At 39.9% G+C, this 27835-nt stretch overlaps 1 protein-coding gene across 4 annotated transcripts; it reads right to left on the bottom strand.

Annotated features, from left to right (window-relative positions):
- Positions 1–217: 217 nt before the first annotated feature.
- On the bottom strand, positions 218–25402 carry PTGFR (prostaglandin F receptor). Of its 4 annotated transcripts, none has more exons than XM_085067902.1 (3): positions 25072–25402; positions 18464–19311; positions 218–2419 (listed from the first exon to the last, which is right to left on the bottom strand). In XM_085067902.1, exons 2-3 carry the CDS (start codon positions 19250–19252, stop codon positions 2114–2116), a joined length of 1095 nt encoding a protein of 364 aa, XP_084924028.1. In that variant the 5' UTR covers positions 19253–19311; positions 25072–25402; the 3' UTR covers positions 218–2113. The 4 variants fall into 4 exon arrangements, with proteins under 4 accessions (XP_084924028.1, XP_084924027.1, XP_084924030.1 ...); XM_085067901.1 differs by lacking the exon at positions 25072–25402 and adding an exon at positions 20483–20622; XM_085067904.1 differs by lacking the exon at positions 25072–25402 and adding an exon at positions 20483–20622 and having other exon boundaries at positions 18785–19311.
- Between the last annotated feature and the right edge of the window lie 2433 nt (positions 25403–27835).

Raw genomic sequence — 27835 nt, 5'->3', positions numbered from 1 at the left:
ACACCAACTGCCCTGGTCTGCTCGTGCCACAGCCATGTACAAACACTGGAACCTCTCATCTGAATTCTCCCTCACCTCCTCTCTGCCTTCACAACTGACAGCACATGTGGGAATGGCAGAGGTTGGCTTGGACCCAGTGGGAGGTTTTTTGTCATAAGGATTATTTTTAACAACTCGGGATCTTTTTAGTTGCACAAAAATACCATAACTCTCAGGATACAGTTTGATAACTTTAATGAGGCTTTGCAATTTACATTCAATGTGTATTAGTACACAAAATATAAGAAATCACATATACATATAAACTTTGCTTTGTTTTACAAGCCAACCAGGATGAGCTACACAAACTACACTTATTCACACAACAAAACAGAACATTGTCAAGTTTCATTCACCAATCAAATACCTCAAAAATTTATGGACCAACATTTTTTGCAGCTGCTAAAACAGTAATCTTCCACAAGGAACAAATAAGTTATGTCAACAGATACACTGACATCACATTTTACAAAATTAAAAAGCCAAGTTGAGCACTGACTGAATGCTTCCAGATTTCAGCAGAACTCACGTGAAGCAATAGTGCAGAACTTATACAGCATCAAATCTGTATCAGCCTTATGACTGAAAATATAAATCACATAAAGAAATTCTTTACGGTAAATGAAGCCATTTCATTACAGGGTTATTTAACCCACTTATTTCTCAACCTTTTTAAAACAAAAAGGAAATAGCTTAAAAAAATTAAAGAAAAAAAAAGAAATATTTAAACCTTCTGGGTTTTTATTTTCTGACTTACAAACTATTCTCACATAAAACATGAACTTTGTGAATAGTTTTGGTCCCTCAGACTGTCTTCTTAGTGAATCTGTTTTTAACTACTTTGTTCAAATACACCAACACTTCACTCATGCAGTTATTTGAAGTTAAGTAGGTAAAAATAACATAGACCTATCTTAAAACAATACCTCTCATTTTTGGCTTCTGAACAGCATACAGTCACAAAAACCAAAGCTTCTTTTAGCAGCATTAAAGGTGAAGGACCTTCTGTGTAAAGCTCTCCTGAAAATTTTCTGGTACCTCCAAACACACTGAATGCTCTCAGCTCTTCAGACACAGACCCTGCAAAAACTGAGCATTCAGTTTGCTTTCACAAACAAAATCCTGCTCCCAAAGCAGGTCCCTGCAGAGGTGCTCATTTGGTCACACACATTTTCACTACACACCTTTTACAGTGTGACCTTTTACAAATGAAGCAGATGTACCACATGAGCATTTCAATACACACAATAGGTGAATGCTCCCAGAATCATCCTTCAGTTTGGCAGGGAGGGGAAGCCTACTATTTTCACAGACTAACCACTGCTTTATGCCTGTTAGTTTCAACAAAATTTGTTGAAAGGACTAAAAGCTCACCAACACATCTCAAAACATAACTATAAGCAAGCTGAGCTCATCTGCTTTGGTGTTCCCACAGGCAACCTCAGGTTTTGTCAGTGATTTGAAAGGAACACTAACACTGATGAAGTCTGCAGCTCTCCCAAAAATTCATGGAACAGTAAATAATTAAGAGGTCAAGTCAATGAACCAAGCAAAGTGGATCATTTACTAAACTGGGCATAAGCAAAATGTCTTCTATATATACAATCGGTAAATTCAATGCCTAGAAGCATAGAATACCCTTATGGAAAGGATACTGTACTTCATTCTAGAAAACTGACTCTGAAAAGGATTTGGGAGTATCGCTGGTAGAAAAAAATCTACCCCTTTTAAAAATCACTCTGGAGATCCCTTTTGCACTTGTAAGAACCTGTTAAGGTGAAGGACTTGGTGGGGAGTGCTATAAGAAGCACTCCCTTCTTCACTTCAGTACATGGAAGGGAAAGATATGGATATTTATCATTCCACCACCAGTTTTGGAAGGGATGTATTATAAAGTGAATTGAAACATTCCAAGGGCACCTTTTGGAGTAGCAATATCAGACTGGTAAGCAACAATAGCAAACCACTCACAATTTAAAACAAATGCCAAACCACTGAAGCTTGGAACTCATTTTAAGGTACTGCCCATGTGGGAGCATTGCCTTCACAGACTATTCACAGACTGTGCTCAACTTTATTGTCCCATGGAGGTAAGAGGCTGCAGGTTCATCTGCTTGGAACCTCCTGGTGACTCAGAGATTGCTGCAACCTTCAGAGAATTCTTGATGGAGCTGAGCTCCCACATGTGTAAGTTTATGACGTGCACGCCACAGCATCCACTCGTGATCTTGTACAGGTTTTTGAGCACTGCCTTCCGGAGGAGAATGTACACCCAGGGATCCAAAATCTGGTTCCACGTGGCCATGCGGAGAGCGAAAAGTATGGTTTCACAGGTCTCCTTTGAGCGACCTTCATTGATCCCAATTGTGGCCATGGTCACCTGGAAAGGGAATATTTTAGAATTATGCATCAAAAAATACACCAAGAAAGCATGTAAATTACCTGAAAATCAAATTTTTTATAACTGTACATTAAAAAATACACCAAAAGAGCATGAAAATGAGTGAAATAATTTCAGCATTGTCTCTAGTCTTCACACCTTCACAGCATCAGGGCATCCCAAATGCAATGTAAATACTTTCAGGCATATGGCATTTATCATCCTAAAAATCCTCTAATGTTTTACAAAGAACACACGTGTGTCTCTGTTGAATTACTGCTACTGAACTTTGAGCAGAGAATGGCAAACAGCCAGGGAATACCCTCCAAAATGAGGGATTGATCTGAGCAAGCAGTAAAAACTTAATCCAGAATTTGAGCTAACAAAGAGTGCCAAGACTGTTCCAGAGATGGATTTTCTGAAGGACAGAAGCCACTTGTAGGTCTGCACATTCTTATTAAAGCCATTTATTTTTTCACATTTTCCTAATTAAATGCTGCATAAGGAGCACAGCAACACAGTACTTTGATTTCAACAAGAAGATTCACATGTTTTACGCTGCAGCAGAACATAATTTATTGACATCAGAGGATTTATAGGTCTGTAGGAAAACTTAAGCCATGGTGACAAAAGCTTCTGATACCCCTCAATTTGTCAGGGGAGACCCAGAGGGTTTAATTCACCTCTGGAGGTGCTGCACATGGACAGAGCTTCACCAACCAGACAACGCTACCAAGCCAATAATCCCACATGGTGGAATTCCAGAACGGCTCAGCAGGACAGCATCTGGCAGACACCCAAGGGCTACAGCAGCCCAGCAGGCTGTGTCTCTGGGCTCCCTGCTCTGCAGAGCAACGAGCTGGGCTCTGAGACACAGACTCAGAGAAACTCAGGTTCTCAGAGAAACTCATGGCACTGGGACTCCTGCCCTGCAGAGACCTCCTTTACAGGCTGGCTGCCACGGGGGTTTGTAACCTGAGTTCCTGTGTGAAGAAAGCCTGATCTGCCAAGCCAGGAATCTGCCAGAAGATGGTAAATTATCTCTCCCTGTTACTAATGTTAAAACCACATGAAGACTTTTTTGGTAGAAAGATGAAACACTGTAAGGCTTTTAGTTCCAAAGCCTTTAAAGCTGAAGTTATTTAACTAAGAAACAGGATATTTTACAACTGATGCTGTGAATACACTAATTTATTGGGCAATGAGAGGTAGGGTCAGTCTGTCCAAGTGCAGAGTTGTAGTTTCAACAAGATACACTGAAAAAAAAAAAAACCACGGAAAAACTAAAAAATAATAATGAATGAAGAGAGAAAACTAAAGCTCAATATTCCAGCAAACCTATTTTACTCCTTGTTAAATGCTTCTCTGTATTTCCAGACCCTACCTCTATCTTGCAGGTCACCACACCTGACTAAAAACTTGAATGGCACCAAGTGAATGCATAAAGGACACTGAACTTGTTTGATGAAGCACTTGGTCAAGTGTTTCTGTATGGAATTCATGGGAGCAGCAAAGGAAGCCCCTAGAACATTGCTAGGAAGCTGGTAGGACTGGCAGGAGCACAGCTGGGAACTGCTGTGGGGAGGAGCAGGAATGTCTGAGCACCAAGCCAACACAAACACGAGCCAGTTCCCTGAATTTGCTTTTCACCCCACAACCACCAGGCACATTCCTCCCTGACATCAGCAGCCCACCCAAACTCGAACAGCTCCTTTGCCTTCTGCAGGGGATGTTTTCCAGGAGATACTACATTTTATTTATTAGAGGTCCAATACCACAAGGCAAACGCAGACAGAATACTCCTTACTCTGTAGAAAGGATTGGGCAGCAAATGACAGCTCAGTAGAGCTCACAGACCAATGTCCTGATCCCATACAGCACGTTTGACTCCATACTGACATACAGGTTCCTAATCTGCTTCTTGATGTACTACAAAATTCATTTGTTTTCCTCTATCACATTCTCTGGAGTTAATAAATGCCAAATCCAAGGCAATTTCATGTCCAGAAAAACAAGCAGTGTATGCTGCCAATAAGGAAAAGTTCCATCCAGATTTTGTAAAACTTATTTTCTCATGTTACCCAAAACACTTGTGAAATTCCTTTCCATTTAGAAGCAATCACCCCTTAGTGAATCTGTTCATTTGCCGTTCAACGCAAACTACCTCTGCTTTGATTATGGATTTACATGAAGCAAATCAGGACAACAAGGAAAACTGATACATAATTTATAGATTCTGATGCTTGGAGAAGCCTCATCCAGAACAATTCTGTTGCCTCTTCTGAATATCGAACAAACAAAAAATGATACATCTGAACTCACACAGAACAAGTAGAGCTTATGCACATGTTTAAGCAACTCAGCTGGGAGCCCCTGGATTTGAAATAATAAGATCAAATCTAATTATCTACAAATTTTGTTTTATAAAAGAAGATTTTCCTAACCATATTACTTACATTATTTGAGAGTATTACATAGAAAGTAAAAAATATTTTCTTTCTTGTATCTCTTAAACTAATATATAGTAATATCCCAGGTTTTTAAATTCTGAGAGCACGAGATTTTAATATAGAAATGGACTAAGACAGAGAATATTGCAGCCCTGAGCATGAGCACTTTTACCCTAAAACACTTGTAGCAGAGCAGGAGGACGTGTTGCTATCACTTTGTCTCTGAGTATAAAGTGAGCTTCTCACTCCTGTAAAGAGACTGCCCTGCACTGGGGGCTCTTCACATCTTCTGAAAAGTCATGTAAGAAAACTGCAAGCAACTGAAATCAGCTGTACCAACAGTGCAAAGAGGAGAATGTCCTGGAGCCTTTCTAAAATCATCTGCTGATTTCTAGAACAAGACCTAAACTTCAGCGGAAGAGGAGTGGAATGGAACGAAGTTAACATAAATTATTATTTCTATCACATTTTCAGAGTCGATCTGTTTTACTTAAATTTGAATTCTTAAAATACTGTTCTAAAGCCAGTTTGAAACTATAAATTGTATAAAGGACTAATAGGCTACCAGCTGTTTAATAAAGAATTTCACTACAGCAAACCATGCAGACAGTCTGTATTTGCTCCCTGGGTGTGAGAAACTCGTGTCACTGACCTGGTTTGAGTCATTGGCTCAGAAACTGCCACCAGAGCTTGGTGCAGTGCCAAGGGCACTTCTGGGGGCAGGAGCATCTCCACAGGCACAGAAAGGACTCTTCTTTCCTCCTTATTTGACTAGTAGTGTCAATAATTAGTTCCAAGTCAAACACTTTTTCCCTTTCCCTGCAGGTCCATTAGGTTTGCATGACAAAGGAATTCTGTTCTCTGTAGCCAGCAGCACACAAGTGGAGAAGAGGCAATGCTATTGCATCATATCTAATCACCTTTGATCTCCACAACTAGAGTTGATATTCATGCAGATTCAGCAGCATGACTCAAGAAATTAATTCCCAGCTGGTAAATAATGAACGTAACTCATGACATTTTCTAACATATTTAGAAATGCAAGAATCCAAGTAGCACTCTGCTGATTTGTACAATGTTTATATGAAGACAGCTGTAGTATGCCTCCCTGGTTTGCAAAAAAAAAGGGAAGGAATGACATGATGAAACCATGACAATTCAAACTTTCTTCAGGAAATGTACTATAAAAGCATAACTGTAAAAGCAATTTTTTTAACCAAGGGTACCTGCTTGTAAGACATAAAGTTACTCTGACTCAAACTAGTCCTTGCTGGTTTAAGAAAAGACCTGAGAATTCCCTGTCCCTAAAAATATTCAGAGATAAATCAAATTTGTGTCAAGGAAGGACTTGACACAATACATTAAACTTCTACATACTTTTCGTCCAACTTTAAGCTTCATTAAAACCAAAAACTCACTTTGCAAGATCCAGAAAGTCTGATGGAAAAATTTTTAAAACATATTGAAATTGCTGACTTCTTCAATTTTGCCCCTAGCAGACAGCATCAGGGAATTGCCATTTCCCTTAGGGACAAGTGTAACAAACTGAAAAAATAAATTGCTCCAAGGCTTCACATCACTCTCCAAACATAAACAGCACTAATTTAATTTTCCTTCCAATTGGATCTACAGGAGAACAACCAATAGGCTGAAAGTCTGTGCTGCTTAGTCAGATTCCTGTTAGTACTCAAGGACAGCCAGTCAAAACAAGAAGCAGATTTGGAGCTAGTTAAGAAATGAGACAAAAATGCAGCTTTGATGGTTTCAGTGCATAGGCTCTAAATGCAGCTTCTATCCTTGACTTCAGGAAGCAGGATAAAAACCAATCACCAAGAGATTGACATGGAAAGCAAAGCAGACAAATATCAGAAATTCTCATCTTCTGTAGCTCAGCCTTTGGACTCCACTTCCCTGTGGGAACCTTGCAGACCCTGCAAGCCTCTTCCTCTTCCTTTGGATTTCCTTACAAGCAGTACTGAGAACTTCCATTAATGGAAGAAAGTCCACAGATTTTTCAGTATTTCCAGAACACAAATATTTTGTCACTATTGGTTATGTTAAACCCTGAGGTGCAAATCCCCTTCTCCTAAGCCACACAGGATCCAAGGCAGAACTTTACTGATTATGTCCCAATCCATGAAAATAAAAAATATATACTTATTTTGAATTTCTAGAGGTTTTGCACTTTTCACTTTTCATGTTACAAAAGCAGCTTCAATCTAACAGGCAAGGGATCATACAAGATGACACTTTGTAGTTCGCTATGAACACAGACTTTAAGAAAAAAATTTGCAAAATAGCAGAAGAAAGAAATAAAAATGGATATATCTTCACATTTTATGTACCATTTTATATCTCCCAAGTAGAGCTATTAGAAAAGAAGCACTGACAGCAAATTGCCTGCATCATTGCTATACTGATCTTGCAGTATACAAGCCAAGCATTTGTTGCAACAAAGCTGAGTATGCTTCATTTTATTTTTTATGTGATTCTGTAAGTCAGTTTAAAAACAAGGGCTTCCAATCAACAATATGCAGTGCAATAACTCTGCCATCAAAATGTTAGTACACACACTGTTTTACCTACACCACATAATGCTTTTTATGTTCTAGATCCGCAACATGTTTTTCCCTAATGCTTTCCTTTCATTTTCTAAAAGAAAAACATTAACTATATCTTCAACTTTTATATAGCAGATGATCACTTAGTTTAGCAATTAAATTTTAACTGAGCATAGTGATTTTATAAAAAATGACAGTTTAGAAAGGAATTGTAGATGACAAAATACATGAGCCAGCTTTCCTGCACATTAAAATCCAGAGGGCACTTTTAAGGGCATATGTAGTAATTCCTTATGTAAACTTTTGCAGGATCAGCTCTTGAGAAGCAGCAGCAGCAGAATAAGGGAGTCTCATTTTGTCTCATGTATATTTCTGTGATAAAGTAATAATGCCACTAAAAATTAAGAGTGAATCCACTGGCTCACTATTTGCCCCCCTTAAAAAGGAATTCCCTAAACCCTTGGAAGTTACCATAAAGCTGAAGGTGCTCAGAGGTGTGAAACGTTCAAAAAGTACAGAGAAGATAGGAAAACAACATTTTTCACGAAGCAAATAAAAATATTTTCTCATATTCTTGCCCAGCCACAGTTGAGTCTGTGACCAGGCAACTTCTCACAGAAGTTGACAGGAATTAAATTCTAAAGTAAACCTCATAACCAGAGGGAGGGAGGGGTGCACATGAATGTGCAAACATTAACTGAAAGTGAAGGTTTTATTTGCTGTCAACTTTTCCCCTAGACACTACCTATTTTGCATCAGTTTTGCAGTAATGTAAATTCATGTTGGGCTTGAATGAAGCATTCTAGGTCACCTCTCTTCATTTCTCCTAAATAATCCAAATATTTCTATCTTGGATTGACAGTCCTCTTTCTTTATTTCCTTTCCTTACAATCAGAATAAGAAATACTTTAGTTCAGCTAGCTGGCAATGTAATTACTCTCACAGCTTAATTGATAACTCATTTGAAAGGAAAGCATTGTGAATATGGATAGAATAGCAATGGAAACAGCAGATGACTCACTGCAAAATGAAAAGACATAGTGTCCATACCAAAGTCAAATTAACAACCTGTTTCCTGAGCCACATGTTTTAAAGTTACAAGAAAGCCTGTTTCCATAGCATGAGGAATGTATTCCTGCCTAAGAACAAGGCCTATAACAAAAATTTCTTGTAGAAAAAAATTAGTTTTATAGATAAAATTTAAATACCCTTTATGCAGCAATGCTAGAGAAATTTTACAGGACAATTGTAAGGACCAGGAAACAACAGAGTATTTCTAATATGTCTAATAAGGACCATCCTTAAGTATTTAGGGATGCAAGGACGTATTTGGGGTTCATTTCTTCTTCCATTAGTGTCAACTGGGTAAAGCTTCAAACCCTGGAAATTACCTGTTACTTCTCTATTGTTGCTTTGCTTTTCCAGGTTTTCATCCTCATTTGGAAAGAAAAACATCACATTTTTAATGATTAAATAAATATTCTAATTTACTTAGGACCAACAGAACTTCTCTCCCTAATACCCTACAAATATCCAAAGAAAGAATCACAAATAACACATGATACTGGGGAGGAAGAGAACTGTCTGAATGAAGAAAAAAAGAGACAATATACAGATAGCCTGGGGGGAAGAGGAGCTGCAAAGGTCCATAACCATGGAACAGATTGGAAAGGCTGGAAGAGAACTCTACGATTATCAAGTCCAAACAGCATCACCATGTTCACCACTAAACCTTCTCCACATGCCCAACTGCCACATCCACATGCCTTTTGAGCACCTCCAGGTACAGTGATTCCAGCACTTCCCTGGGCAGCCTATTCCAATGCCTGATCACCCTTTCAAGGAAGATATGTTTTCCTAATTTCTAATTTAAACCTCCCCTGTTTATCCTGTCCTTGCTGAAGATGGATTGGAGTCAATAGTCACCTAATGACTTGGTGCTATCTGATTTGTAGTGTTTGAAAAACCTGACTGGAGGCATAAGAAGACATGATGCATTGCTGTCATGTTATTCTTTTTAGATCATCTTTGTTTAAGTGACTTATTCTGTCATTCTGCAGGAGTAAACTAAGAATCAATGATCAGAAACATCAAGAGTAATGAATTAACAATATATTTACCAAGTTGGAATATATAATTTGCAATTACTTTTTTCTTTTACATTGGCAAATAAATTGAAAGGGCCTGCTGTGCAGCGCAACTACCTTTCAGGAGGGTCAAAGAGAAAGATCAAGTCTCCATTTAAGAGTGATTTATTTCTCATTGCTTCTGCAAATGCACGCTTCTGGTAAAACGTGGATTCAATTTTATTTCCAAGTCACTAATGAACTGTAAATCCTAAAACAAATTGCTGCCACTTACAGGGATCCTCACCTCCTTTCTGCTTCACTGTCTGTTTTTCCATGCAGTGAAGCAGATGGGAACACTGAAGAGTTGGTCACATCCCTCCCAGCTCAAGAGTCTTCCTCCCCACACACTCATGTCCTGATGTCAGTCACAGCATGGGTCTGTAACGAGGTTACTCTTGAGCAGATTCACTACATCCTTCTCATCCCACCTCACTTCTGTGACTTTGGGAGCCCAAACCTCTGGAGAGGCAGCACACAGGTCCAGGACAGCAGGAGGGGAACCAGCTGGAGAGCTGTTGGAAGTTCATAACTTCATAACTGGAAGTTCATAAACTTCCAATTCTCCAGTGACAATTAATCTTGGCTTTCTGTGAGTTTAGTAATGAGGCCCATATCCTAAAAACCTCAGTTCAGGGCATTCCTCACACAAAGATCCATCTTGAGCCTTGTTTAGGAAAACATGTAGAAGCACAGCTCTGGTGCCACTCCAACCTGCCCTTCAGCACATGGCTCTGGCAGGGCAGAAGAGCTCAGAGCTCAGGAGCTGCTCTGCACTCCCTGCTCTGCCTGGACAGTGAGTGCAATCCTTCAGCAAGAGATGGTGCTGCACCTACAAAGCAGCAGTTCATTCTGCTGCTCATCTATCTCACCTCATCCAAAACAAAAACGAACCCCAAAGGATGAGTCACAACTAATAAACTCTCACTGTCAGCCCTGGTGCAAAGCCTTTCTGCAGGGTTCTGCCCCTAATCCCTGCTGTTTCTGAAAGCACAGCCACAGAGCCCACGATGGATGCTGCTCCTGCCCTGCTGGGCACACAGGGAACAGGATCCTCCATCCTCGGGGAGCCTGAAACCCAAACTGCAACTCAGCAATTCCTCCCAGACATTAACAAACTCTACAGCTCTAGTGAGACAAGCAGCTTGTACTAGAAAGCATTTATAAGCACCATGCCACACTTCAGATTGTGAATTAACACCATAATAATTATCTCACAGAATATATTAATGTGTATTACAACCTGATGTCTGTCATTAAAACTGGTGAGGATGAAGGACTTTCTGGAATTTTTCCATGTGAGTATATTACTCCCTAAGACTTTTCAGCAACCACTTTACCATTTAAAATGTTTAGATAGTTAGGAAAGACAGCTTTCCTAAAATAACTATCCAAAAATGGTTATGCCATGTATGACATTTTCCAAAGATGGTTATGCAGTGTATGACATTTTCAAGTAAGAAATGCCTGAATAAGAGCAATATCTAGGAAACAGAAAGAATTCTCTTATATCAAACAATGGAATGAATGTCAAACTAACTTACTTTTTAATATCAAACGCAGAATTCAAAAACTTAACCAAGTGAAATAAACAAGGAAAGGTTATGAATGGCATATTTATTTCGGTGATTTTTTTCAGAATTTGATTTGTTGAGATAGCAACTTCAAAATTGAAAAAAAATCAACATTTTCTGTGAAAGTCACTGACATCTATTTGGAACAAAATATTGTGTTTCAATTTATAGATCTTCATGGCTTAATTCAGCATATAACATCTAAATTTAAAAATCAACAAGTAAACAATTATGAAAGAAAACCAGAACCACATTATTCTGAAAATGCCATGTCCTTACATGACGGGAAACCTGCCTTCCCTGCTTCTTCCCTCCAAAACAAACAATCTTATAGTATTCTGATGGCACTGCATTTTCAGAAAAGGCTTTACGTAAATTTTTCCAAACAGCACAAGTAAACATAGATAACAAAAATTTTATTTATGCTTCCACAGAAGCCTCTGGTAAAGGGCAATATGTCAATCTCAGCCCTCCTTCCTTCCCTGGTTTGTATCATCACCTCTGCCTATTTCTTCTCCAGCACTTTCCTATTGAGAGAGTATCTCAGCTCCCTGACTTCTGTGAGAGGGAGGTGAACACTTGAATTACAAATATAGCCACAATTAATATAGAGTTTCTAAGCACTCCATGATAAACTATGCCCTGGCCCACACTTATAAATATTTTTTTTAAATGATTCATATTTCTCAGAAAGGATAAGGCCTGTAAGATCTCTATGTACTGCAAAAGATGAAAATAGGAACAGACCAATTCTGAACACCAGAACAGTGCCTTTAAAATTCAGTGTCATTTTAGGTAGGTATAGTCTAAAATGAATCTCATTCCATTTCTCATCTAACCTGGTGGAAATTAGCCAGCTGTGCCTCCTAACAATCCAAAATAAAAGAAAAGTTCTCTACAACTAATTCTGAAATAGGTATGAAAATCTTATCCAAGCCTTTCTAGTATCATAGAAACTCATCTGAATAGGTGGATTGGAGTTTTAAATGCATTGTATTAAACTTTGTTACTGGAAAGACATTTCTGTCTTGAGACTAACAAAATCTTCAATCAAAATGAGTGTTCTCTTTCCTCTTAACCCATATAATGAGTTATGTATTTCAAAATACTTTTTGGGCCATAATATTAGCAATGACAGTAACCTTTCAGAAATTTATCCTTGAGTTATCAGACATTGGAGAAACTCAAGCAAGAGCAGTAATTGAATTTGCACAGAGTTAATGGATGTATTGAGAAACTCAGCAAGCAATCAAAGGACCATGATAGGAGGGAGAGCAAGAGCCCTTTCTCTGGTGTAGCTCAGACAATCAAACTCGAGATTTTTTCTTTTCAGAGGAACTCAGAGAGCATTTTATTCCTACAAACTGCCACTCCTGATCTCCCCTGACACAGAAGGTCTGGAAGAGAATAACTACAGTCAACAATAACTATCACTGTGTTGGTGCTCTGGACTAGAGATGAAGAGGTGTATGGAGCAGTCCTGCTGCTGGCAAAAAGCTTTTTTTCTTTTCCCCATGAAAAGGGTTCATTTATTAAAACCATTGTGACAGCAGAGGGTTTGCACCATCCTCAGAGATGCACTGACAGCGTCCAAGGAGTTCTCCCACGGGAGAGCTGCCCAGGTCACCTCTGCTGCCACAGGCAGGGTGTGACCCAACACAAACCACTTCTGCTGACACTGCATCCTGTCTTTGTGTGGTGTCAGCAGACAAACGTGCTAGCAAGAATTCAATGACAAAAGCCAGCACAAGCAGAGTAATTATCACTGATTATCTTCCTTAAAATCAGAATCCTGAAAAGGACAGGTAAGTGTGGTTTTCCCCTCTGAAAGTTTACAACAGCATTCAAAGCTGCAAGGTTAGCTGAACATACTTATGACTATCTCCTTCTTCACTCTTCAGAAACACATGACTGGAAATTGAAAGCCTAGTTTATTCTTTTCCAAAAGGAAAGATCATTCTCCCTGTTGACAGTGGCTGTGCACAACAAGCTCACAGCAGCTGCAGCTTTGACTAATAAAGTGTAAGACAATAATTTGCTTCTGCAGAGCAGCCCTGCATCCTGGGACATCTTTCTGCTTGCCCTCAGCTGCACTTTCTGATTATGAGAAATCACCAGTCACAAGAGCAGAAGGGATAAATTTTTCAGTAAATCTTATGTTGTAGGGACAATGCAACCAGCAATGCAGGCATACAAACAGCAACAAGCTCATATACCTGATGCTCATTGCACACATAAGCATAAGAAATTTGAACTGCTAGCTTATTAGAGAAAACAGAAAACAAGAATGGAGGGAGAGACTTCAAGAGTAACACAGGTATGAACTCCTGGCAAAGCTTTGCATGGCTACACATGCATAAACACTCAAATGAGATGCACAGAGGGTTGTCTTGTACATCAAAGTACTTTATATTGTACATAACCACGTGGTCTAGAACTTACTTAGTGTAAAACCTGCAACAAACTGAGCCCCTTCAGCACATACCAACCATGAGCCTGTCTCTGCACCCAAAACAGCTGGTGGAGAACCAGGGTGGGATGGGGTAAGGGTATATTCCAACAAAAGCCTCCCTGTCAGTGCATCACTGCCCTCCTCACCAGCTCCAGAGCACATTCTCTGGAAGGACCTCTAACAGCAGCACCAGCAGCTTCTGAGTTGAAATGATTCAGTAAATTGTGAGCTGAATGCAGTTCTAGGTGCACAAAAACAGCCATCAAGCCTCACTGCATGAGACTATATGAGGACAGGAAAAGTCAGAGTGAGTTCAGAGAGACACAATTAGTATAACAAATTAGAAGGAGATTACATGAGACGGGACTGATAAAAATTAATCTGAGAAGTAAAAAAAGCAACTGAATAAGAATTGATTTACTCATATGAAATAAACAGAGCTCTTTCCAAAGAAAACAGGAATGGCTATTTTCTGCAGTGGAGGGGAGGTAAAACTGGAATGAAATTCATCAGTTAACAGCATGGAAAAAGATCTTAACAAGAATCATTTCAATGTAAAAGTATTTTTCTCAGGCTAAGACTGCATTTTACACATGAAAAAGAGTAGAAATTCTCCATATCATAATTTGTTCCTGTAAATAAATTCACTTTGAAATAAATCTCTCCTGTCCATAGTTACAGGCAGTTCTCTTTGCTACTCCAAAAGACCAAATTTTATAATGTGTTTATCCCTTGAGCCCTACAGAATACGACATACCAATGTCAGAATTTGCTCATACGAACACAGCTCCAAAACCAAGCTGTTTCATGACACGCCAGATGTTAAGTCACAGCCAAGAAACAGCTTTATATAACAATGTATTTCATCAGAGGTGTTTGTCACAAAATGCTCCCGCCCAACTATTTGCTGTGGGAATCCAAGCCCTAGGGACCAAATTCATCCAGCAAAATTGAGAGCAAGCCCTTAGCAAAGGGCTATGGCTCTCACAAGGAAGAGGAGAGCTGACACTATACAGAGAAGTTGATGTTATTCTCTTCAGAACATATTTACCTGGAATTACTCATCACAAAGCAAAACTATTTGGACTGTCTGAACAAATGTGCCTCTGCAAATCATTGACCACATATATTATTATACAACTCATGAATTTCACTTGTTTGGGGTTTTTTGTGAATTTTCCCCCGCTCTCAACTCTTCAAAAGGAGATCAGTGCTCCCCCAAAAATGAAGACGCAGGGAGCACCTCTCATTCTCAAACTTCATTAAAGAAAGATTCCCTCACAGTGGTAGAAAACTTGAAAAAGCTGCTTATTTTTGAAAAACAGACAAGATGGAGTTTCAGGAAAGAAATCAAAAGGAAAAAAAGAAATCAGAAGGACACCCCTGTCCAAGAACTCCAGGCAGAGTTCCACAAGAGCTCTGCCATGGGCTCTGCTTCTGAAAAAACCTCCACATCTTCAGGAATCTTAAGATAATGGTGGTGATTGGTTATAACACCGTATATTATTATATAGAATATTAAGTGTTAGCTATATATACATTTACACATATAAATAGGCATTAAAAAACTTCACGACCACTGAGCAGATGTAGAAGTCAAATTCAATAACACATCAGACACCATAAAGGACAATCCAGGGTCTTGTGACTCCAATTACATCTGAAAGTGATTTTATCACATGACAGTGACAATGTCTGAATATTAACTCCACTTGGAAAAAAAATTAATTTAAAATCTAACAGTGAAGTAAATCTTCAGTTGGATTAGAGTATTGGATAGACTTGATTCTGGTAGCCATACCCATATGTCAATGGACATACCAGACTAGATTGAAAACAGAAAGGAAATAAACAAAGCAAACCTCCCCAGCAGACGGGGAACCACACCAAATTAATCCAAACTCTTGTATCTGCAAACCACATGTGGTATGAAATGCATTGCCTTCCTCCACTTTCTCTTCCAGAAGTTTGTTTGGTTTCTAATCGCTTTGGTTTACTTTGAGGAAACTGAATCTCACGAAACATTTTGTTCTGTATACTCTTTGGGACAGAGAACACAGGTAAAATTCACAATTCAAACACCAGACTTCAAATTCTGACTTTCAGATTCAGCTTGGAGAAAAAAGTAATTAAAGAAGCAAATGATTGCAGAACAAGCATGTATTTAGGTTCTGTTCCAGATAATTTCACCTATGAACACCTGCTCATATTTAAGTCAAGAAACACTTATTTTGGTATATGCTGATTACATTATAGAATGCAAACCATTCTTTTCACAAATTAAAAGCCCTGAGACCTTTCAGATATATCAGACAAGTAGGTGTGAATCAGCAGTTGATCATAAAGCATACAAATTGATAAACCCTGAATCACTTTAGTGTAGCACTTGAGCAGTACATTCGTGACAAAACTTTATTCAACTGCAGGCCAAAAATTCTTGCTAACTTAACACCACACTTGTAATTCTGTTTGTATTCTGTTGCTCTGAAAACAAGGAATGGGTAAATAAATCAGATTAACTGATATAAACTCTATGATCCTAGCAGCTAAGAAAGCAATGCCTACAAAGAACCTCATTCCATTGCATTTCCCAGCGAAACTCTCTGGCTAAAGCACTAGTGCTTCACTTCCTTGAAACTTTGTTTCAAGAACTTAATACCACCTTACCCTAACTTCTTAAAAAGACAAAAAAAACCCTCTTCCTTTCTAACCTAAATTTATCCATATTGCAGAACTATTTTCCATAATGCCAGGCTGATTATGGTGTAAGTCTGGCTCATCTCATTTCAAAAGAAATCCAGAGGCAAAACATCAGAAGCTCAGTATGCACAGAAAGGACCAGAAGATTTGCCACCCAATGAACCAGAATTCCTTGTGTACCAACTCTCCTCTGCAACACAGTCCCAAAAAATACCAAGTACAAATTAAAGCAAGAAGTCATTTACTGGCTTGTATTGTAAGCTGATGAAAATACCAAACTCTGTAAAGGATCTGAAAAATATTCCTGCCACAATAATAATTCATCATCAACTACAACTTAGATAAAATTAAATACTTAACTTATTAAAAGTAGTGCTGTGATTTCATTAGATTGGCAAGATTTCTAAAATTATTATTTTATATATATTTTATATACACCATAATTAATTAAAATTGAATGGCATAACAAAATTACCAACACTGAAAGAACAACCACAGTACCTGCAATTTAGTGGTCCTGAATGCATTGAATAAATTAAGTATATCTTTTGAACTAAAAACGTTTCTAACTCTTCTGACACCCAAAGGTTTTTAGAAACAAAATTAATGAAATTAATACCTTTTAAGAACAATTATTATTATTTTAAATGAAAAAAATGTCACCCAGAGGATGCTGCTTTTTCATGGAAAGTGAAGTCATCATTTGAGTTGCATTTCTTGAAAACCATTCTGCAGCTTGCCCCAAACTTCAGGAGGTGTCTGAAGGAACTGTAAAGAAGTTTCCCTACAAAACCTGCTATCCTGCTGTGACAATTTTGTTTATGCTCCACACACTGCAGCCACAACACTGACAGAAGCCAACATGAATTTAATGCTGCAGAGCAAGACTAGAAAAATTCTCTGTGATTTGAACAAAACTGAAAGAGATTTTGTGCATTTCAGTGATTGCAGATATTTATATCCAGACTTTCTTCTTGAAGTCTGCGATACTGAACTAATTAAATGCTACTTGCCAGATATACCAAACTGCTGCAACTAGACTAGTATCAGCATCTAATTTAGATAATTGATTAGTGCATAATTAGTATCCAATTAATTAGATACTGATACTAGTATCAGTATCTAATTTATCTAACTCAGGTAACTTCAGGCTCTACCATAGGCAGTAAGGAGATGAGATATAGCTGGATCTGATACAGATCTCAGACTTAAACGTTGGTATTTGTTACCTCAAACCAAAATTGCCCTCATTTCTATCACTGGAAAACTACAGGACCCTGTTTCTAGGAAAGAAAATAAGATTTCATATGACTTGTGATTTAAACCTTCTGACCCTAGCAAAAGAATTTCTTCAGACAAGTTTACTACACTACAAGGAGACGTAGGTAATATCAGCTTTATAATGCCATGATACAAGAGGGAGCTGTCAAGTTCTTTCCCATATCCCAATCCCATTTCCTTTAACCCTGCTCGCTGACAGAGCAGGCACTAACACACGTGGCACTGACCCTTTGGGAGTCACAGCAGGGACAGTCCTACACCACCTGCCACAGCAGCTCTGCTGCTCATCCTGTCCACATTACAAACCCAGCTTGCTTAGGTCTAAACCAAATGTTGATTTCAACCAACCGCCAAATGCTGTTTTTCAACACAACTCTAAAGCAAAGTCCTTAACACCCTGCAAATGGAGGGGAGGATTTTTAGGTTCTTAACTGCTATCTGCCCTAACACAGCTCACAAGCAGCAGTAAACTGTTAAAATAACAACAAATAGACTGCCAAAAGTAAAAAAAAAAAAAAAAAAAATACTTACACTGCACTGAGTAGAAAACCTTCCCAATCCTAGATTTCACTGAATTTTTGGAAGATCTCAATATTAGTTCTGAATTATTCTAGCCACAATTGTGCTACCACTGTCTGCTTCACAGCACTGGAATTACAGCCCTCACAATCCCTATATATTCACCTTACTCAATGTATTATTGATCAGAAGTGGAGAATAATTACCAATTTTTTATAGATGCATAGGTACATACATTACAGGCAATATGCTATAAAATTAATATCATTGAGCAAGTGGAGCTGTTGTCCCAGTTTAAGTGCTTTAAAACCTGGAGATAAAAAAGTATAACTTTTATACAGTGATGTGCATTAAACATTGGCAAACACATTAGGCTCTTACCAGGAATGGACTCCAGCAAATGCAAGAAACACACATTATAGCCAAGAGCTGAATGATCATTTCAAAATGATGCGATCTGCCTTGTCTTTGTTGACTTTTAAATTTGACTCTTAAGAGGGTAATTCCTGTGACAGCATTGCACAGGAATGAAATAGCAAGGGCCAGGAACCCAAGGCAAGAAAAAAGTAAGAGATAAAATCTGTCTTCCCAGTCCTCAACATGTTCTGTTTTATAGAAGCACCAGGTCCTCGATGCTTGAATTTGGTAGGCTCTAAACCTAAGAATAGGCAGCAAAGCTATAAGAACAGCAAACAGACATACCATAGTCAACATCATTTTCACATGTCTAGAAGTCATTTTTGTAGAGTGAAATATTGGCTTAGTGACTCCAATGCACCGTTCAACAGCCATCACACTGCCCAGGAAGAGTGGGCACAAACCAAAGAAAACCATGCAGATGCCAAAAACACTGCAAAGAATGTTGGACTGGTTAAACCGAATCCAGTCTTTGTCTGATGCATACACAAACACTGCAATGGCTCCATTGATGAGGTGACCAAAGAGATCTGTGACAACCAAACCACTGGCAAGAAGCAAAAAGGAGGCTTTTGATTTCTGTCTGAATCTCTGGTATGCCTTCATGAGAATTACTATTGCAAGACTGTTGGACAAAATTCCCACCGTCATGAAGATTATTGAAAAGAAAACTGAAATCTTTTTCTCCGTGTGGCACGTCGTGTTTTTCAAGACTCCAAATCCAGCCAGACCTGGTGATTTTGAACTGTTCATGGTTAGGAAAGGAGATGCAGCCCTCAAAGCATTTCAGCAGTCTTGCAATCAAAAGGCATCTGCAATATTAAAAACAAACATACACAACACTGTAAAAGGCATACCACTGTTCAAATGGCATTTGAAGCAGAAATTCCATAACATTAGTCTGCGGTGCAAATCTAATTTTCTGGTTTTCTGAGTGATATGATATGGCATCACATTTTAAGCCCATCACTCCTAGGGTAAAACAATTATCTGCATGCATTACACAACACAGATATAGGCTACCGGAACTTTAGATTCTCTGCATGCATAATATATAAACAATAATGTATAAAATATATAATGGTCATGTACATATAGTAGGAGAAACAGTACAAACAATTCTGGTGGTTAAACTACACCAAACAAATACTTATGCAACAAACACCTGGAACAACAGCATTTAACTAGCCCAGCCACAGTCAAAAGTGAAATGCTGAAACTGGAGCATTTAAGAGATCATAATCATGCTCCATTTTTAAACATTTATTTTCAAAACAATATCTTAACATCTTCTAAACAATTCTTCTCCCACGACTTCATGTTTCAAAGCTTTAACCTAACCAACACTGAAGCCTTCAACTTCCCAGTGCCCTCGCTGAAGCACAAACTTGGTTTTCAGACGCGCTGTAATTCATAAACCACTTCTGCAAGTTACTTTACACTTTATCTCCCATCTCTATTCCAAGGACATTCTTAACAGCAAAACCTTTCCAGGCGGGGGGGGAAAAGTAGGAAAAAATTACAAAAGCAGGCGTTAATAACTCATATTACAAACTACCGCTGAAGCCTCTCAGTTGCTGAGCTGCACCGGGATCGGGCAACGCCGGACCAGAGGCACCTCTGCTCGGGAGCGCTCAGCGGAGCGCGGCGGAGAACTCCTCACACGGAGCCGCGCACCGCAACCTCCGTGCGGCTCTCCGCGCCCAGCCCTGCGCTCCGCGGGCACACACGGGCTGGCACACACCTGCGGGCACACACACGAGCACACACCGCTGGGCACACACCCGTGGGCACACACACACACACGAGCACACACGGGCTGGCACAGGTGGGCAGCCCCGGTGCCGGACAGCGGCGTCCCCTCGCCGCCCCTCGCCCTTCAGCGCTGCCGCCGGGGGCGGGGCGAGCCCGCTCGCCGGGCACAAGTGCCACTGTCCCCGAGCAGCCCGGGCCAGCCCCGCCGCGCCACCGCTGCTCCCCTACCCCGCTATGGTGTCCGTCCCGGCCCCGCCGCCGCTGCCGTGCGCTTCGCCCCGCGGGGCCGGAGAGAGGCGCAGCCGGAGCTCCGCCGGCCGCCGCCGCTGCCGAGCCCCGCTCCTGCTCCCGCTCCCGCCGGCGCCGCCCTCCCTCCGCCTTCCCCCCGGCCTGCCGTCCGCCCTCCCCGCCCGCCGCCCCCGGGACGCGCTCCGGCTCGGTGCGGTGCTGCGGCGCTGCCCGCCCGTGTCCCCGGCAGGGCACAGCCCCTCGCCCCCCTGTCCCGGCAGGGCACAGCCCCTCTCCCCGCTGTCCCGGCAGGGCACAGCCCCTCGCCCCGCTGTCCCGGCAGGGCACAGCCCCTCGCCCCGCTGTCCCGGCAGGGCACAGCCCCTCGCCCCGCTGTCCCGGCAGGGCACAGCCCCTCGCCCCGCTGTCCCGGCAGGGCACAGCCCCTGCTCTCGGCTCGCCCCGGCGCGCTGCGGGAGCGCTGTGCCGGGAGCGCGGGTGTCTCCGGCACGGAGAGCCGGGCTGTCGTGTCACATCACAGCCACTGGCGACAGGGCCACCCCAGCCAGGCAGAGCGAGTTCCTGCCCGCCAGCTGCAGCCACAGCTGGAGCAACTCATGGGGCAACCAAGCGGCCACATCTCTCCTCAGCCACAGCCTCACCTCTTCACTTCCCACGTGCTTCTTCCCAACTAGGCGCTCCAGCAGCCCGCAGGGAGCTCGGCAGGGTAGCGCCGGGAGTACCGTCAGGGATGCAGCTGCGCACATCACCAGATGCACTCCCTTTGCACCTCCCAGGTCAAGAGAGCTAACAGTGCTCCTTGGACCATTTCTCCACTGGAGAAATACGATGAGAACACATCCAGATGAGGCATTAATGATACGACAGATAAGACTGGAAATTCAATGGTTCTTCGTTTCCCATCAAGTACGCAGGCTGTTACAACTTGAAGTTACAGATGACTTTTAAATTCTTTCATCCCTCAATGTCCAGGACTGCCAAACAGGCCTGAATGGGAACTTTTATTAAGAACACTTACTGTAGGAGTAAGCCAAAATACAAAATCAACATCAAATTATAAAACAACATTGTAAAATATTACAGAATTTATCATGGGCTACAATGCTGAAGAACTTAAATTTATTTTCATTGACATAGAGCCTTGAGCTGTACTATTCCTGGCACCACAAGACAATTACATAAAAATTAAAATTATCAAATATACTACAGTTTTTGCTTACCTTCATATCTTGAATACTGTGGATACAAATTTCCCCTCTCTAATCCATCAGTGAGGAAATACAGGCCAGCTAAATCTATTTCTTGCATTAGTATTTAAAGTCACTTGCACAAGCAGTTGAAAGCACCACATCATGCTCTTCTTCAAAATGCTTGTCAGATTTTGGCATTTTATCATACAGTGAGTAAAAATGCTCAGTTTGGTCTGACTGGGACCTATAAATTCCAGTAAGTTCTTTTTTAAGAGAACAGTAAAACATAAAAACATCTCAAAATTTATTTTGCCTATTAAAGTTCAGAGAAAAAAGAGTTTATTATATGTTTCCCTGCCCAGAAATAAATTTAGATGGAGATCTCAAACTACAAACAGCTTGCTCAGTGCCCTTCTTCCCTAGCCAGAGTTCTTCACCCAATGATCCTCAAACGGGGGGCAATTTTGCTTGAAAAGAAGCAATGAAGTTGATACTTCAAGACTGCAGTCTGGGTGGTAGAAGTTGAAACAGCATTATCAGGTAGATCAAGACAAAGAGAAGAACAGAAAAACCTCAAGACAGCTGTTTCAGTGTGCTTGTAAAAACATAGTTAGGGAAAGGAAGGGAAAGGCAGGCTTGCAGAGTGCATCCTGAGTAAAGCAGTGATCTGCCAAAAGGAGCGAGAGTGGCATTTCAGTTGCTGCAGAGATGGAGAAAAAAAGCAAGAAATAGTGTTAGGAAAGTAAATATACACTTTCATCTCTCTTTTCAGACAAGAGGCATTGAAGAGTGCTCCTGCACCTGAACAGCTCAAAGAGTACAAAGTGCCACATCCTAGTTTTGTGCTATGAGCAACACAGCAGCTTGCTAAGCATCAGGATAAGCAGCACAGATATGGCCAAAGCTCAGCCATCTGCACATTTGTGGGCTCCTGATACAAGAATAACTTAAATAATCACCTCTCTGGAAGGGGGTGCATTTGTAGAATTATGGCTAAGTAGGATGGAGATTTCAGAAGGTGTTGGAGTGGTGCAATCTGGCAGTGACACCAGCAGAACTGTTTTCATACTGACCAATGATCAGCTCCTTTCATTTCCTATTGCTAATGAAAACAGGGGTGACCAAAATTGTCCCACCACAGCCTCTGCTGTGGGTCCTGACTGGGGAGCCACAGCTTTCTCAGGGGGGAGCAGTCATCAACAGTTTGACAGTTCACCATTATGGGGCTGGGTTTGATTGAGCTCCTTTTTATGTCTGAGAAGAGAAGCTGTAGGTGCAGAAGCCACAATGGAGTGTTTCCTTTGTCATTCTGGCTGTTCAAAGACTGCAAAAGACTGAAGAACTGAGGTGGTGCCTTGGCTTAGCTTGCTGACTTCAGCACTTCTAAATGTGTTGGGCTGCTTGTGCTTGCTGCAAAACCCTTGACTCCTGGATGCTCCAAGAATCAGGAAGATAAATAGTCTTCTTGCCACAAGTTTCAACTTGAATGAAGGAACCAGCATTCCCTGCTCACATTCCATGGGTTTAAATCCAAAAGCAATATTTTAACATATAGAGTGAGAAAGAGATACAGAGACCAAAAGACATTTGTCCTGTGACAATTGCAACCAAAGAGTGGGAAGAAAATGTAAAAAAAAAAAACCTTCAGGATGAGGAAGCATGTTGCTGGTAGGCAAGTACAGTAATCAAATCCTCAAAGCTTCCTGCTGCAAATCCAGGAACATACTCAAGTGTTACACTAATATTTCGCTAAATACCATCTCCAAGCAACCTTCATGTAAATGAACAGCTAGGCATTTCAGTAGCAACAACAAAGTTGGCAGAATGCAAATAAAAACAATATCTCTTCCTCTTCTTTCATCTATTCATAAATTTCTTGTGTAGACTTCAATGACAGTTACTGTATACTTTTATTATACCCACAGTTCTTGCTGCAAAACATTGGAAACCTTTTCCTTTTTGTACATAGCAGCAGTAAGTGTCATCTTTCCATTTAGTGAAATAGCAGTGATATACAAGCCTTTATATTTAGGAGACAAAAGTAGTAAATCAAAATAACTATAGATGGAAATTATTAATATAGGATCAGATTTGGGGCACCTCAGTCAAATAAAACTGTCAGTAAAACTCCTTCAGTTGAATGTCACGTTGCTCAGCCCATAATTGTTTGAGAGAAAAAAGACTTCTGAGGCCCAAGACACTGACAATGAGTCCTACAGTACCCACTGCCACGGAGGGTTAGTTATTGCCTTCCATTTCTTCAAAATTAGCAATCCTTCATGAATTCTTTTGCCTCTAGAATTAGTGCTATCCCTGCCACCCCAAGGAGCAACTTCTATCAAAGATCCAACTACACAAGATGAATGAGCTATTCAAATGAAAAAGATGAGATCCAAATGAAGGTATGAAAGAAAACTTAGAGTAGGTGGGATTTACATCAGAATTTCATTTCTTGATGCATACATACCGTTCTAAGTACTATATGGCTGACCAAAAAAATTAAATTAATGCAAATAATGAGTTTCAAAAGGTCAATAACCAATGCTGAGAGGCTGAGCAGAGGTTTACACTGTTCTGAAGTTAGCAATAGTCAGACAGCAGAAACATGGAGATGAAAAATTACAGTCTTGGAAAATCTGAGTCACTTGTTAAGAACACCAGCATTACTAATTCTTCTTGTATTTTTTGTGGTGTTTTTTAGTATTCTCTTTATGAAATGAGGAATTATTTCCATGTCTTTTTCAAGGTTGTTAACTTGGTTCTACAGCAGATTTTCAAAGAGACTGATTTTAAATCACATATATGTAAAGGACAATTTGCAATCTCATTTCATTAAATAGTTAAGACTGATAAGGGCCAATTTTGCTTGAGAAATTAATTGCACTCCCTGTCTGGAAAATGCAATCAGAAAATTAGGTCAGTAATGTGGAAGGTGATCCTGCACATAGTAAAATGGCAGTAAGTGCCCAATAAAGGATGTCACAAATTCACAGGCTTTTGAAGGCTCATCTAAATTAGCAAATAAAGCTTGCTTAAAAGTGTTCTGTGACTGTTGTGTACCCTCAAGGTCCTGGCTGGATATTGTTTAGGCAAAACATTGAATTTTTGCCCAAGCTAGGAAATAGATTTTGTAAGAACACATGCACTGTCACACTGGTGTGCAGTTAGACCATGAAGGTATCTGAAGAAAGTAGTGGGAGTTGGAATATGTCTCCTTAAAGATCTGGGCTCAGAATCCTGGGTTTGCTTGATTCTTGAGGAGGGTGGATTAAATACTTGCTGTATCCTGTCATATTTAAAATATGCATTTTTAAATATGTTAAGACAACTCACCAAGTTAAAAAAAAAGTGTGGTTCAGCAGAACGCAGACAACTCACCCATGGCTTTGTCATTTCCATAACCACCCCTCTGACCTTCATGCCTCACCATGAAGCAGTTTGTAAAACAGTCACAAATTGTGGCTTAAGTACTGCCTGAATTAGGACACTGGCCAATGCAGTTAAAGAAGGAAATTCCTAGGTAGTTAAATATAAATTAGTGGTGTTTTGCAACAAGTCCCAGATCAGTTCAGGAGGTTGAAACCACCAACATGCCAGTAAGCATTCGCTATCAGAGTGAAATTAAACCCAGAAAGGTCATCAGGAATCATAACAACAAACATGCATCTTTCTAGTGAGACTTCCACCTGCTGATATCTAAAAAGGGACTATTTGCTCTTACTGGAAGTGTAGCTGTGCATAATGATTTTTTTTTATTTTCTAAACATCCGTATCAGCAAGGAAGTTAAATTCTTTGCTTCTTGATAATGAGACACAGCTCTTGGCAAATGAGGTAAGAGTTGCTGTAGACAGAACAAAGAGGAAATATTCTCAATTTCCCCGGTTATGTTTGGAGTAGGGAGAGAGGACAGAGGTTTGCTGTAGTTTGTGACATTCATTATTTCCACTGTAGTTCTTTTGACTAGAAAGAGCAAAGACAGGCTTTCTGGTTTACTCTGCTCTCACAAGAAGAGTCCAAGAAATCCATTCAGAGGCAATCCTTTAACCAAGGAATTCCCCCAAGTGGCTGATGGTGCTATTGATACCAAGCACACAGATTGTTTCTGAGATACCAGCAGACCTGCAAAGCAATTCCTTGATAGGCAAACCCAAAACATCAGCTAAACTGCTGAAACAGATGAATGAATTTGTCTGAGTCATCACTGCCAGACTGTGTTAGCAGAGGAGGAGACAGATCAAGTGTCCTTCATCCAGCTATCAAAGACACAGACAAAACTTCCAAATGGAAAAAAATTACTAAACCAGAAGTGTCCAGTCTAAGAATATTTGCAATCTGCCAGGATACTCAATACAACAACAAAAGAATTTGCTCCTATACTGTCTTATCACATTTGTTCTGAGCAATGTTCACATAGCCATAAAAATTAAGATGCTGCATATTGGTCAAATGATTCCCTAATGGATGATGACAACCAATGCTAAATATTGGAAGTGGCTACTGAAACCTTTCATTACATCAGTTTATTGATTTGCATTTATTCCCTCTTAGAGATACACTTTCATCTTAATCACATACTGTCATTCTAAAATTATCTGATTACTTCAAACAGTGACTAACTTGGCTGTATCAGCAAAAAATGCAGGACAATAATTCCCCTTCCTTCTTCTTCATTTGCAAACCTTGTATATATGGTATTTTCTTGAACCCTTTTTTTTCTGGTATGACACTACAAGGCACACATGGGAGATGATTAGGATCCTTCTTGAGTGTGGTTGGATTCTTTTTTATGTGCAGTTTTATGCATGACTTTGTAAAAGTACAGCCCTTAGAAATCAGGGAAGAGGAACAGAATAATAGCAATGTGATTATATAGCAGATGTATCACTGAGGAAGCTCTTCCTATAATCCTATGAATTTGAAAGCATTCCCTTGAAGAACTTATAGGAAGCTCCATGTAGTAATTCTGTACCCATTTGTCTGACTAATGAATAGCAGATTAAACATTTTTAACATATTTTGGAAAGTTCCATTTGACGTTTCAGAACCAACGGTTGCCTTCTTTGTGATTACATAAAGTATCCATTTTTTGTACTACCATAGACCCAAATTTTTAAAAGGCCAGAGGGGCCTTTAATATTGCCATTACTGAGTGAATTTTGCCTGTTCAGGCTGGGCTAATTTGTAGTAAGTGGGCTTAATCAGGAGTGGAAGTACAGTTCTATACATAACAATATAATTTTCTTTCATTTTAAATATGTGGGACAAAATGTTCTCTTTTATAATTCACCTCTTTAGTATTTGGAGACATAAGAACAAACATCCTGCAAAATGATACTAAATTAACTCCTTTTCATGTTTCAAAGTAAAACTCCTTCAGTATTATTCTTTAAGTGTATCATAAAATCCAAATCCAAAGTCCTTTCAAAAGCAGTAGGAAGATTTCAAGAAACATCATGAGACTCTGGGCTACAAACAAGGTCAATGCCAGCTGGTTAGCAGAAAAAGCAGCCCCAGAATAGCCCATGATTACATTTCAAATAAACTGTTCTCTCCCTAAGCTATGCCACCACAGCTAGAGATTGATAGGGATGCAAAAATATGTCATTGCTCTAGATAAGTAATAAAAAGTTATCTGAATGCCTTATAATCTAAAAGTGAGGAGAAATAAACTTTTATGATATACCAAAGTAAACTAAATAAAATTAGAATAACACAACAGCATAGGCAAGCAAATCTAATTTTAGACAAAGCTTCAGGTTTTCACAATATTATTTTTTCCCTAGAATCACACTTATCTTAAAGCAAAGTAGGAACTTTAGACTCAACAACAAACCACAACCACAAGCAGGAACTCAGCCTCAGGGCTTTCAACTAAGTGAAAGTGTTTGAATTTCCTGGCAGAAGATAATTTTTTGATGAAGAAATAAATTCACCTTAATGAAAAGAAAGAGCACTCATTTATGATGTGGAGAGGTCTCTCTGAGGAGAGATTTAATTATGAATGATCTAATTTTTTTATAAGTAATTCTCACAGTGTTGGCTTACCTCAAGTAATATCTGTGCTAAAGAAAGCTGGTAAACAAGTTTATATCCTTAATTAGAATATATTAATGTGATAGGCAGCCATGTAACCATTCAGCT

Source organism: Lichenostomus cassidix, chromosome 8 (genome assembly GCF_008360975.1).
Source record: "Lichenostomus cassidix isolate B80296 chromosome 8, HeHo_3.0, whole genome shotgun sequence".
NCBI classification, from domain to species: domain Eukaryota; kingdom Metazoa; phylum Chordata; class Aves; order Passeriformes; family Meliphagidae; genus Lichenostomus; species Lichenostomus cassidix.
This window is presented reverse-complemented; position numbering and strand designations above follow the sequence as displayed.